Source organism: Aquarana catesbeiana, linkage group LG13 (genome assembly GCF_042186555.1).
Source record: "Aquarana catesbeiana isolate 2022-GZ linkage group LG13, ASM4218655v1, whole genome shotgun sequence".
NCBI lineage: Eukaryota > Metazoa > Chordata > Amphibia > Anura > Ranidae > Aquarana > Aquarana catesbeiana.
Genome location: NC_133336.1, coordinates 55,603,139 through 55,617,352, shown reverse-complemented (window position 1 = coordinate 55,617,352; position 14,214 = coordinate 55,603,139). Strand labels below are relative to the sequence as shown.

The window sequence follows — 14,214 nt, the reverse complement described above, 5'->3', positions numbered from 1 at the left end:
GGCAGACTGATTGTAGATAAGTCGATCCATCAATTGACTTGGGCACAACCAGCATGTTGGATTTCTAGCATGTGATTATTGCTAGCAGCTATAGCCACTAGCAATAATCATTATGTTCTTTTGGAAGGGACCGTTCCCCATGCCCCCCTTCCCTTGCTGGGAGAACACAATGGCTCTATGGGAGAGATTATCTCATCAACACTGACTGTGTTGATGGAGTCTAGCAATTTTCTTTCCTGCAACCCATGGTTGTCTTCGGCCTGCCTAACTCTGAGGCTGGCTATAGCCAGAGCGATTTATTTTTTATTGAATTAATTTTTTTAGTGCAACCATGTCAAATCCGACAAGCTGGTTGTACCAAAGTTGATCAATCAACTTGGGTACATTAAGCCTGCCCATACATGGTTCAAATCTCAGCCGTTTCCCGCTGAACCAGACAAAATTCAAACCGTCTATGGCTGGCTTAAGTCCTTCTGTCTAGTGGATAACAAGATGTTGTTGTTAGCTAGTTGCATTTAAACATTGATTTGGTACCATAATTTACATCAAAATGATCTCCTTAACATGTATGTATAAAATCAATTCTTATACTACATGTGACGGGAGTCCCTTTTGGGCGCAGGGTGACCAAGAAAAGAATGAACCCTGAGAATATGATTGGATAACGTCAAATGGGACAGTAATATTCATTAACAATATCTCAAAAAATATGTAAAGACTATTTCTGGTTTGTTTGATTCTGAACTGAACATGTTAGTTGAGAGAGCTGATCACATTGGCCTCTAGAACTGGGTAGGAGCCGGACAGTCTACTCATACTATAGTTTATTGCCTCCTAGGCTGAGGAGGGGGGAGATCACTGTTTGTATTGTTAACTGTAATTGGCTCCTGCTATTGTGAGAAGGTGTCCTATGTTTATACTAATGTGTGAAGGTCGGTGACCACAAGTCTGTCCTAAAGGTCATGTCTGAGTCACCTAGTCTGGGTAAATGATTTAAACTAGCTCATGTTAATTAGGTTTCTGGTTACAGTTGTATTGTTAGAGTAATATGAGCTGGAGGGGGAACCTCCTCTTTAACTGGATATAAAGACTTGTAGTTTTGGTTCTAATAAAACAGTCTGATTCCTGTTTGACCCTCCGTACAGAGCCTCATCTCGTACTTGGGGGGGGATTATTCGTATGGGTTTCTTGTTCGGCTGATTGGAGTGTTCGGTAGCTGCCTTTGTGTTCGGAAATGGAATGTCCTAAACGGCTTTAACCCCTTTCATACTTGGGGTGTCGTTACAGTACACATCCTTCTATGGATGCTTATAGAAAGTAGATGCCATTGTCTATTACTTCAAAAAGGCCACTGCTCCTAATGCCATGCTGTTTGGTCCCTTTAACAAAGTATGAGTTACTTGGTGCTCTGTGATAATGCTGCATTCCCAGACACAAAAAGCTCTGGTTCACAAAGAAGGTGTTCTCTATGCTAAAGATGGTCGTAGACGAAAGATGTTGGTTGCACTTCACCACCATATTTTTTTTTTAATGATCTGTTCATGAATATTAATGATTTTGTCGCAGAAGTTGGGCTATCCATGCACAAGGGGTGTTCAGTGTCTATGGTTTGTTCCTCTAATGGGACAAGAGCTGAACTCTGGTTGATTTACTAAAACTGGAGAGTGCAAAATCTGGTACAACTGCATAGAAGCCAACCACCTTCTGGGTATTTTTGTCAAAGCTTAATTGAACAAGCTGATGTTGGCTACCATGCAGAGCTGCACCAGATTTTACACTCCCCAGTTTTAGTAAATCAATCCCACTGTTTAGCAACATGTAATCCTCCCTGGTCCAAAAGTGATCAACAATGTGTAGCAGAGTTTCTCAAAGGGAGCCTGGAAAGGTCCTGTTTGGGGGGTATATATACACATACATACATACACACAATTGGTATAGAAAAGAATTGCCCCCCCCCCCCCCCCCCCTTAAAATTTTGATTCGTTGCTTTGCAACCTGCAATGAAAACAGACACATTTTTTGGTTTATTTACTCAGTACAACTTATAACATCCAAGTAAAAGAAAATTCAAAAACAGAATCACTGAGTTGGTAAGGGGATCACCTCCCTCCCTTAAAAGTGACTTGTAAACTGAATCAGGTGTAGCTAATCACCTTCTCAACGGCACACAAAGTCATTTAACATTTAACTGTAATCGGCTGTGGTCATTTTAATTAGCTCAGCATGAAAAGAGCTTTCCTGGAGCATTTCAGTCCATGGTGGTGGACTGAAGCAAATAATCACCTATGGGTGGCAAGGGACTGTCATAACATCTCTGGGATAAAGTTGTGGACAGGCACAAGTCAGGAACTCTGAAGCAGCTGTAGGAATTTATGACAAAGAGTGGTCATTGTATGCATGTAACAACAATATAACAAATGTGGCTTGTATGGGAGGGTTACAAGAAAAAAGCCACTCCTCAAGAAAGGCCACATGCAGTCATGACTGAGCTTTGCCAAAATGCACCTTGAAGATTCTACGGTCACGTGGAAAAAGGTGTTATGATCGGATGAGACTAAAATGTAATTGGCCCTTAACACCAAATGATATGTCTGGCGGAAGTCCAATACAGCTCACCATCCAAATAACACCAACACAGTAAAGCATGGAGATGCTTCTCTGGAGCACTTGTCAGGATAGAAAGAAAAACGAATGGGGCTAAATACCGTCAAATACTTGAGGAAAATCTGCTGCACTCTGCCAGAAAGTTGTCAATGGGAAGAAGGTTTACTTTCCAACATGACAATGACCCAAACCACACAGCAAAAATGACCACACAGTGGTCGAAGGAGAGAAAGGTGAATGTCCTCGCATGGCCTAGTTAGAGCCCAGACTTAAAACCCATTGAAAATCTGTGGAATGACTTGAAGACTGCAGTCCACAAACAATCCCCATCAAATTTAACTGAACTTGAGCAGCTCTGCAAAGAACAGTGGGCAAAGTTAGTAGAGACAAATTCCAACAGACTAAAGGCTGTAATTAAAGCAAAAGGTGGTTCAACAAAATACTGTCATAAGGGGTGATCTTTTTCCAACTCAGCAATTCTGTTTTTGAGAAATTTTTTGCACTGAGTTGCTATGAGTAAATACAGCTGGATAAAACAAAAACTGTGTCTGTTTTCATTTCAGGCTGCAAAGCAACAAAATGTGATTATTTTAAAGAGGGGTGATTCTTTTATATACCCACTGTAACTCCCAGGCTCCTATCCTACACCTTTTGGGACCTTTGATAACCCTTCTACACCGGGTTTTGTACCTCTCCTTTGCAGGTTTTTTAGAATCACCTGAAACTCAGTCAGTGCTCTACAGCCTGGATAGCAGACAAGTCATGTCTGAAGCTCAGGATTGGTTAAAGCTATAAAACCGTGTATGAGGAAGCTGAGAATCGTTAGGCTTGGACAACCCGATACTTATGACTATAATTGTGCAGTTAGGGCTAGGATTTTGTATTGGAAGTTTTTAAACAATTTTTTTTTTTTTTGAAGCACTGTACAGCATTTGTATATAGCCTTGTAAATAGCACAGATAAACACACCGCTGGTTGTTACTATAGCACTAGATAGGTAGCATTATACCCAATACCTATCCCCAGCTCAGTATACAAATGGTATCTGTGGCTGCCCCTAGACGTAATGGTATTCAATAGATCTGGTTGCAGTGCTACCAAAAACGTTTCACGAAGATCTTGAAAACAGTGACACAGTTGTGAGAATAACATGTGACTGTATTATAAAACCTAGAACACACATTCCATCACAGCTCTTTAAAAATGAAAATTGCAGGTTTTGTACCTGTAAACATTGAAGTTCATGTACTTTTCAAGACAAAATACCCATTTAGAGCTACATTGCTATGAATTGCCAGATGTCCCATACCAGTCCTCCGATAGGTCAGTTTAATCCCTGGCATGAAAAGTAAAGCCATGAGAGAAATAGACTGTTAATTGCAGCATTTCTTAACATGCTAGTTGCCTGGCTGCCATCCTGATCCTCTTGCTTAAAGCGTAACTCCACTTTTGTTGAGAAAAAAAACATTTCCCCGGGTGATCTATGTACATTGCAAGGATTATAACAACCTTTGCTGCAGATTCCTACCTTTTGTTATTCTGAAGAAATCCTGGTGTGTTCGTCTGTGCCTCTGTACTGAGTGGGTCTAATGGGAGTGGTTTCATAATTATTAGTCAGGTGTGCAGCTGCAGAGCACTAATGAGGAAAGCTTGTGGGTCTGCATCCCTTAGATGTGTTCCTATTGGAGATATCTCACCAAGAATGACATTTTTGTTGCAGGGGATGCGTGAAATCTGACTTGTATCTTAGTGCAGACTTCTGGGAAAATTGGTGAGCCAATCACACAAGCAGGAAATATGTTTCTGGGTAGTGGTCATTACACAATCTGTGTACTGAACACCTCCAGGTAGCCATATTGCACTGCATTTATAGAAAATTACAGCGGCTGCAGATTGAAAAGGAAAGGTAATTTTTAATAACATTCAAATACAATATGACTTGTATCGTATTTGTACACGCTATATTATTTTTTCTTTATCTGCTATTTTTTTTCCCCACGAAAGTGGAGTTACCCTTTAAATCACTAACCTGTGACAAGTATTCTGATCTGCATACTTAGCCTGAAGGTCAATATAACCAATCAATTAGAACCTAAAGAAGGACAGGAATTGGAGCCCCCATCTTTCTATCATTAAAGTTTTTTCTATCATGAAAGTATGCATTGTTTAACCGTCATTTTTTATTGCACCCTCTCTATTTGTCTTGCTGACCCAGGTTTCTGAACAGAAAGTTATGAGAGAATTCAAATGTTTTACAGCTGTCATCAGAATGGGGTGGGAGGAAATCTTACAGTGGTGACATTTGTTCTAGTGACACATGTTTAAAGGATAAGCTCACCTTTTAAAAAGAAAATAATAAATGCATGTTTTTGCAGGTAAAAAGAAGTGAATTTATTAATTTTTTTCTAAGGAGCCTGTAAAGCATTGCACTCACGATCAACAGATCACGGATGCAATCTCAGGTGCATGCAGACTCTCATGCCCTGTACACACGATCGGTTTTTCCATCGGAATAAACTCTGAAGGTTTTTCCGACGGAATTCCGCTCAAGCTGTCTTGCATACACACGATCACACCAAATTCTGACCGTCCAGAACGCGGTGACGTACAACACTTACGACAGGACTAGAAAATGGAAGTTCAATATCCAGTAGCCAATAGCTTCCGTCTCGTACTTGCTTCAGAGCATGCGTCGTTTTTGGTACGTCGGAACAGCATACAGACGAGCGATTTTCCCGATAGGAATTGGTTCCGTCGAAAAAATTTAGAACATGTTCTCTTTCTAGGTCCGTTAGAATTTTCAACGTAAAAAGTCCGATCAGGCCTACACACGATCGGAATATACGATGAACAGCTCCCGTCTGACTTTTTCTGTCGGACATTCCGCTCGTGTGTACACGGCATCGGGATAGCTCTCTGCTTACACCTTGTACAGCCAGACAGTTACTAGAGAGCAGGAAGAAGAATGAATGGACTACGAGAGCGCTCACCAGCACCCTCGCAGTTCATTGAGAACTACAATCCGCCCTTGTGGTTTACAAATTGTGACAGCGGATGCAGGGAGAAGATCCCTGGCCCACTGTCACAGGGCGGGGGGGGGGGGGTTTGGGTGAGGGGGCAGAGACTGGAATATGTTACATGTTCCACCCTAAAAACAGGTGGAACATGTAACATGTTCCAAAGTTGAACTTATCCTTTAAAGCTGGCCATAGTTGGATTGAAATTCATCCAGTTCAACATGGACTGAACAGTGTGTGGCCATCCCTGCTCTACAGAAGTTTGATCAGCTTGCCAGCTTAACAGGGGAATTACCCTCACTGTAGAGAGATTTCCTTTTACTTCCTGTTGTATCTCCAGGGTAAAAAGTGAAGGGGAAGAGAGATACACACATACATACATATACACACAGTATATATGTATTTTAGGTTCTGACATGTCACAAACAGTTGTTAAATAGCAATGGTAAAACTCTAAAAATATTACATAGTCTCAACATTGTTGATGGACTGTTTAAAAGTATAGATTACTAGATTGTAAACTCTAACAAGCAGGGCCCTCTGATCCCTCCTGTATTGATTTGTATTGTAAGTGTACTGTCTGCCCTCATGTTGTAAAGCGCTGCGCAAACTGTTGGCACTATATAAATCCTGTATAATAATAATTAATGAGTGGCTTAATTCACTAATCAACAAAAAAAAATTAAGCAAAGGCCACCCCAACCCCCTGCAGTTGTTAAGTGATAGGTTTCAGGGATCTCAAACTGGCGGCCCTCCAGCTGTTGCAAAACTATGAGTCCCATCATGCCTCTGCCTGTGGGAGTCATGCTTGTAACTGTAAGCCTTGCAATACCTCATGGGATTTGTAGTTTTGCAACAGCTGGAGGGCTGCTAGTTTGAGACCCCTAGGTTAAAGACTAAGTCTAGGTTCATACTATTGTGTCTCTGCGTGGGCACAGCAGCCTATTGATTTGAATAAGATGCAGTTCCTACGGGAAAAACGCAGTGAAAAAGGTCCCCAAACTTTTTTTCTAAAACACAGCCGCATAGAATTGCGTCACCATGTGACACAAAAAAGCATTGCGCTTTCAGATGCATGGGGGTGCCATTAGGAATCACTTTAAATAATTTTTTTGGGCCAAGCTGGCCCAGCGAAGGATTTCCTTTACTAATACATGTGGCTACTGTTAACGCTGTACAAACCTTATATAGCATCAGATGCATAAATATACAGTGATACAGAGACTTCCCACAATAAAATCAAGATGGCTTGAGATAGTGACATCATCTGCTTGACTCTCCACCACAGCCAATCAGAAGAAGCTTTGTATTCTTTCATCAAATACAAAGCTTCCTGTGAATGAGTGAGCAGCACTCAGCCTGACTCAATTTTGTTCCAGGAATGGGATGGAAAGTCCCATACTGCTGATGGAACACAGCGCTGTATACAACACTGACCGTAGCCACATGCATTATTGAAGGAGATTAGTTTGTTTGGGCCAGCTTGGCCAAATGAATTATTTAAAGTGAAATAAAACCTGGAGTTAGGCTTTAAGAGATTGACCTGCTATGCTATGTCAGACTAGCATCTTTGGGAGGGCAGATTATTAGCGAACATACAAAGATTTCTATGAACTGGCCAACACCAGGCTGGTTTTGAGGCAACTTGTGTCTAATCATAATTTTTATTGGCGTATTCTAATAGTGAACGTACTGGACTCTACAGTGTCCATGCCCTGACTGGTGGACTCTTCAGAAGTGCAGACCAGTACACGGAAAAACTTGTCCACTTTGCTAAGCTCCAGATTTGGTGCTGTGAAGTGCAATGTGTTGAACATGCTTGTTCAATGATTTTCATCACGTACTGTATTATTATCAGACCCTGACAATTAGTGGAATGTGCAAAGTGTTTATTCAACTACCTGATAATTTCAGACCAGCTGAAAAAATGTGAAAGTCTATATAGCAAAAAAGACAGAAGTGATATGTGTTCTTTTCTAGAACAGCAGTGCTCAACTTGGAAGTAATAGTGCCCTGTCATTGGTAATAGTGGAAGGAATCGTGCCCAATCATTTATATCCGTGGGAGAAATTATGCACCATCATCTGTGGCAATGGAAGGAATAGTGCCCCATTATCGGTGTCTAAGCAAGTAATAGTGCCCCGTTGTTGTCAGTGGAATGAATGGTCAGATATAGGCCAACAAAGAGCCACATCCGGCCCACAGGCCGCAGTTTGGAGACCACTGATCAAAACATACAGTATGGCCTGTGGTAGGGGCGCTACAGGTGAAATCTGAGATGTTGCTGCATGGAGAGGTTTCTTTAGTGTGCCTATCTTTACTTCAAAATGGAAATTTCTGTTTTAAAGAATTACACCCAAAACCAACATTACATTTGGAATGAACGCTGATCGCTACAATCAGCCACTGTGCTTTCTGTTCTTCTAGTAGACTGCAAAGTGATAATTCTCCAGCTTTGTCCTACATTGCTTATTGAAAAATGAACATGGATAACGAGACCCTCTCATGAAAGCTGTAGAAACTAGTCATCAGATTTAATCCCTGGTGCCCTTGAGAAATGAAAGAAGCCACTGGGTGATTTAACCCACCGGTGATTCCTCAGATGTTTCTCCATCACCCCCATGTTGTTGTGTTCAGTGTGCTCTAAAAGATCATTAGTGAAAAGTTTGGATATATACAGTGCAATAAGTTACATTTCATAGTTCTAAAGCTCTGTTAAAAACATCATAATATAAATATTATTCATACACAAAACATTTCAATAAAACAAAGGGCAGGCTTGCCTTAGGCAATTTAAAAATTAAAACGCATCTGGTTTGTACTGAAAAAACTCTTCTTTCCAGAAAAAGTGAGGAAGGACAACGGGACATCAGCTGAGGGCTTCTTCAAAAATAGCTGATAGGAAAATATTTGGCCTTGTTTGGATCCTGGAGCCACATCCAACTGAAAGAGAAAATAATATTGTAATAATGCACATTATATTCATCAACCATTCTGGCCTTTAATTGTATACTGAAGTAGCAAAGCAACCCTTCAGGGTTTGCTACAGTGTAATAAGGTCATGACCATTAGACAAACCCAACCAATTTCCCCTCTCACAGGCCAGCCTGTAATCAGCAGGGTGCCAAGATCCTGGAGTATGTCCTTGTGCCACTATAGTAAAAATAACATGTCATACATCAAAGACGCTCAACTCCAGCCAAGGTTTATTTACAAGGACCAAACCACTCACCCCCACCCAAAGCCATGCCTCCAACATGTTTCACCCACAGCAGGGCTTAATCATGGGAATCCCCATGATTAAGCCCTGCTTTGGATGAAACAAATTGAGGGCATGACTTTGGGTGGGAGTGAGTGGTGTTTTCATTGCAATAAACCTTGGCTAGAGTTGAACGTCTATGGTGTGTGGCATGTTATATGGATGGAGGACTACAAGGCCATGACCATACTTAGTCCAGTCCAAAGATTTTGACAGATCTGGCAACTAGATCAAAATTGCAGCAAGTTCCTGAGAGGAAATATTTTAAACAAAACCTGCTGTGCTGCCCTGCATGATGCTGGTTAGAGACCCAGAAGGAACTCTAGAACATTGACATCACAGTGGTCTGGTGGGCCAGAAAGTTGCAGCAGATATTGGAGGAGTTCTAAAGTGGACAGTCTGTCACTACGGGACAGGTCAATCAGGTGACAGCAGTCAGGGAACAAGACATGCCAGAAAGAAAAGAAGCCAGAGATTGTGAAACAATAGTAGGACCACAGAAGAAGAGAGGAACCAGATAGCTACGAGAAGGAGGAAGAGGAAGGGGCTGCACTTTAATCATAGGAGGAGATGGTTTCTTGGGAGAAATTCTGCATGGGACAGAGACCCAAAGGATCCAAAACTAAATTATGTAATGAATATGGAAAAATGGAAATGCCTTGGGGGGGGGGGGGGGAGACATTTTGGAGAAAATAACAAAAATAACATACGTACCTTAGTTTGAATTAGAGCTTTATTAGCAATCGGGTGCAAAGTTTCATTAAAGTGCAATTGTTCCGCATCAAAATCTGTTAAAACTTCATCTTTTTTGACAGACGTCTATAGCAGAAAAAAAAGCAAACTAATTAAGTGTTCTCAGCTATAAAAAAAAGCTATAGTTCAGAGCTTTTTAGATCCTCTGCCATGGAGATATATCACAAGGTCCTAGCAGTATTTAGCCTGCTGGACCCCCCCACCCCACTCCTCAGAAGGTGTGCACTACAGATTTCTATCAGTTATATAAAGCTGTGGCAGTAGTGTATATTATACCCTATTTTAATATATGACCCTTTTGTTTGGTTTTTAAGAGAACCTTTAAAGTGTTATTAAACCTTCAAATGCAAAAAAAAAGTGCTGCAAACTTCAGAACTTACTATGTTTGCTGTGTATCATCCTTCACATGCCTGTGGTTTTTGGTTTCCCTCTGCAAAGATGCTGCCTTCTCAAGTCTTTTTCTTAGATGGTACCTTCCCCTTACTGGGTTATATGGAGCCACCTTTGCATATACAATCCTGGTTGGCCTCTCCTTACCCTACTTGTGTCACCTGCTCCCCCCTCCTCCAAGCTGGCGATTTTCCAACTGGACAAGGTGGAGAGGAGAGGCAGATGAAGTCACAAACTCCATCTCATCCAATCAGAGAAAGCCTTGTCTTTGTTGAACAAAAAAAAAAAAAAGACACAAGGCCTCTCTGAATGGCAGCAGTGCTGAGCAAGAGACCTCTCATCAGAGCCAGATTTATACCTTGGGGAACCCGGGGGACTTCAGGATCAGGGGGCCCCTTTTTTACACAGAGTCACACAACATGTTTTAAAATGCATCACACAACGTCATTCTGAGGTCACACATGTCCACACAAACACACGCAGTCATAGTGCTCTATGTGTGTGGTTTGCTTGAGCCGCCAAAACTCATTTTTGAAAAATGATATAACATACCAGTCCAGAGTTTTATAGTGTTGGCCAGCGAAAGATTACTTCCCAATATACATTTAATAAAAGAAAATATATTTTTTTTGTATACGTTTTATATTATTTTTTCATTATTTTAAATATTTTTATATCGTTTTGTATCATTTTTGTATAGAGGGGGGCCCCTTCTGTCAGGGGGCCCCGGGGCAATTTCCCCCTTTGCCCCCTTATAAACATGCCACTGCCCCCTATGGTCATTGTGCAGAGGGGAAAGCCCCTGGAGCAAGACTCGAAAGATTGTGGCTCTTATTGTATATACTGTAGCTCCGACTACTACAGTGATTTTCAGCATTCCCAGGGGCTCTTCCGGGTATTAGATACGGATACTTACATTGCGCCAAGCTGGACCAATGTAGGTATGCAACACAGATAATTCCTGGAGTTCAGTTTTAAAGAATATATAACTGAACTCAGTTTTTTTTAATCTGTCTGAAGTGCGGCTTTTAATAATACAAGTTTACAATGTATGCCAGATAGAGCTTACATTTTCAGCAGAGATGCAGAGCAGGGACATGAGATCTTGGCACGCCTTGGCTTTCTGCCAGTCCAACCCAGGATTACAAGGCAGGACGTCTCCAGCTTTCTCTGGCTGCTCACAATCAAGCCTAGAAAACAGATTAAACATTTTTTTCCGAGTACAAAGCAACACATCACTGAGGATGAAACACAACGTTTAATTCTCTATTTTACCATAAGCGAGATTTTAGTAACTGGGACACATTTTCTCCATTAGATGTAGACGCTAAAAGTGCATCCAGGCTCTTCACATCCTCACTTGTCTCCTCTACAGATGGGGCTGGAAAGCTCAGTGCAAAGATTTGTTCACAGTCCTGGGTGTGCTGCAGAGAGAAGGATGACAGAGTCTCTATTAACCAGCACCTTGCCAACTGGTAAAAAAATAACAAATGGAAGTGCCACACCGTTGCTAAGAGGTCCAGATACAACTTTATTCCAATAAAAGTCAGAGGGACAAATCAAAAAAAAAGTAGCCACTCGCTGGCTACTTTTACCCCCCCCCCCCCGAGTTTAGGAGCCCCAAAATTCCTACCAAAGTAATCAGCTGTGTCCTGTCCGAGTTCTGAGATGCTCCAAATATTGGACACTTGCTCTAAGCATTACAGGATCGATCACACTTCAATGTTACAAACCCACGCAATCTCCCTATACCTCAGATTACAAGCATAATCCATTCCAGGAGAATGCTTGTAATCCAAAGCACTTGCATATCAAAGCAAGTTTCCCCAAAGAAGTCAATGGAAACGAAGATAATTTGTTCCGCATTGACTTCTATTGCATGCAATACCGCATGTGGCCAGAGGAGGAGGGGGCGCTGGAGAGCCTTGGAATTACTCGGGGACAGCTCGGCTTAACTCGGAAACACTCGGGAACGGAGTATTTCCAAGTATTTCTGAGTGCCTCCGAGTATTTCCGAACGGCTCCAAACCGTTCCGAGTGTCACCGGCGCCCCCGCACCTCTGGCCAAATGCGGTACTGCACACCACATTAGTTTATATTCTGCTCGTTTTGCGAGACAACACTCACAAACCGAGTCAGGATTTAAAAGAAAAAAAAGTTGCTTGTCTTTCAAAATGCTTGTTAATCGCATTACTCGTGAACCAAGGTTCCACTGTATCAGCATCGGCTGAGGAATAGTGCACTGTGCATGCACAGGATTGAAACACGGAAGCAAGCTCACTCCTGTGATGAGAGTGAGCGTCTAACATCTGGGGCATCCCAAAACTTGGGCAGGATGTGGCAGATCACTTTTTTGGGTGTTTTTGTGGATGACTTTGGGAATGTTGGTCATGGCCCACTGGTAAGTCATTAAAACGAAGGACACTCTTTGAAAACTGAAGAGCATTGTCTTGCACATTCGGGTCCCTAGTGTATTCACAGCACAGTGTATTTTAGTGAAAAGGTTAACTTTAAGTCAAATAAAGAAACCAGCTAAGTGGTTAGCACTCCTGCTCAGCAACACTAGGGTCTTTGGTTCAAAACCCAACACAGCACTACCTGCACTGAGCTTGCATGTTCTCTCTGTGTCTTTATGGGTTTCCTCCCATACTTCAAAGACATGCTGGTAGGTTAATTGGCACCTTTCTAAATTGGCCCTAGTATGTATGTGAGTTAGGGACTTTAGATTGTAAGCTCCTTAAAGAAGTTAAAGCGCTTGTATACCCCTTTAGCACATTTATACCTACAGGTAAGCCTATAATAAGGCTTACCTGTAGGTAAAATGAATATCTGCTAAACCTGTACGGTTTAGGAGATGTTCACCTGGCATGCAGCCGCTGACGTCAGTGGCGCATGCGCAGTGAAGGTCTGGCAACAGAGGGCGCATGCGCGGGAGTGACGTCATCGCGGCTCCGGCGCCGGAGCCGCGAAACCGAAAGAATAGCAGAGGAAAAATGTCAGCTCTCTCAGCGGTGACCAGGAGACAGTGCGGGGGCTTTGTTCTAAGGTAAGTATTTTATAATGAGCCAGTATGCGGTGCAGTGCATACTAGCTCATTATGCCAGTGCCTTATAGGTTTTTTGTTTTTTGTTCTGGGTATACAACCGCTTTAAGACACAAGTTGATATCACTGGCATCCTCTGTTTCAGACATCAATAAAGCACTGTAAATGTTTTAAAGATTATATTCCTAAATACCTTTTTCCACAGCTCCAATGTACGGTCACGTGATCCCCCTCTGCTCTCTTTCCCCGATCTCAGGAAAGTACCGTGAGGGTCTGAGATTCCCCTCTGACATCAGCTGGCCAGCAGAAGGAGACCACGTGACCACAGAGCAGAGCTGTGCAAGAAGGAATTTAGGAATATCATTTTAAAAAAATAGACACACAGTGCATTATGCATACCTCCCAACTTTGAGATTAGCAAAAGGTATGTAGGCATAGAACCCCCCCCCCCCCCCGCCACACCTTAATGGAGAATTATACAAAAAAAAAAAAACTATTAAACTCAAAAGTGCTTTTTTTTCCCCTCTATTATTCCTTTATACTGGCTTTTGAAATTTACAAATGCAGCAATTTAGAAATTGGATGAATGGTTTAGAATTGGAAAACACTTTCTGAAAGATAAAAAGTGCATTTTATATACAACTATATAGATCAGACTAAATGAGGAACAAATTAGGAGAAAAGAGCGACAGAGGGACATTGCTCCGAATCAGGGGCAGTCCCTCGAAATCAGGGACAGTTGGGAGCCATGTGTTTAAAGCGTTATGTTGCACATGAACGTTGAATTAAGGCAGCCCATTCAAAATCACACATTACCTTCTTTTTGTAACACAATGTAAGGCAATGGCATTGAAGCACGCAAGTGCATTGCTTTAGTGGGTTGAGGGAGGCATTCAAGATAATTGGCCCTGCAACGCATGTTATAAGGAAATGTAAATCCAGCCTAAAGCCCACTTGAAGCCTCTCAACTTTCCATTTTTTTTACAGTTCTCTACCCCCGCATGTTATGATTTGTGACAGGAAATGCCTTAAAATACCCTTTTCTTAGTGAAATTATGCTTCCTTCCCGGCGATTGTAAAGGGAAAATATAAAGAAAAACAAAAAAACACAACAAACATGGTATAATTACAATAGTTTTGCACAGAAA

At 41.8% G+C, this 14,214-nt stretch overlaps 1 protein-coding gene across 1 annotated transcript in view; it reads right to left on the bottom strand.

The window, feature by feature from the left end:
* Positions 1 to 3,741: 3,741 nt before the first annotated feature.
* The window catches only part of CLBA1 (clathrin binding box of aftiphilin containing 1), a 46,043-nt gene continuing 35,570 nt past the window's right edge, over positions 3,742 to 14,214 (bottom strand). The window contains exons 3-6 of the mRNA XM_073608847.1: positions 11,299 to 11,447; positions 11,093 to 11,213; positions 9,595 to 9,699; positions 3,742 to 8,564 (exon numbers count right to left, since the gene is read on the bottom strand). Coding sequence (XP_073464948.1) covers positions 8,415 to 8,564; positions 9,595 to 9,699; positions 11,093 to 11,213; positions 11,299 to 11,447 — 525 coding nt within the window. The 3' untranslated portion in view covers positions 3,742 to 8,414. The remainder of the gene's footprint in view (positions 8,565 to 9,594; positions 9,700 to 11,092; positions 11,214 to 11,298; positions 11,448 to 14,214) is intronic.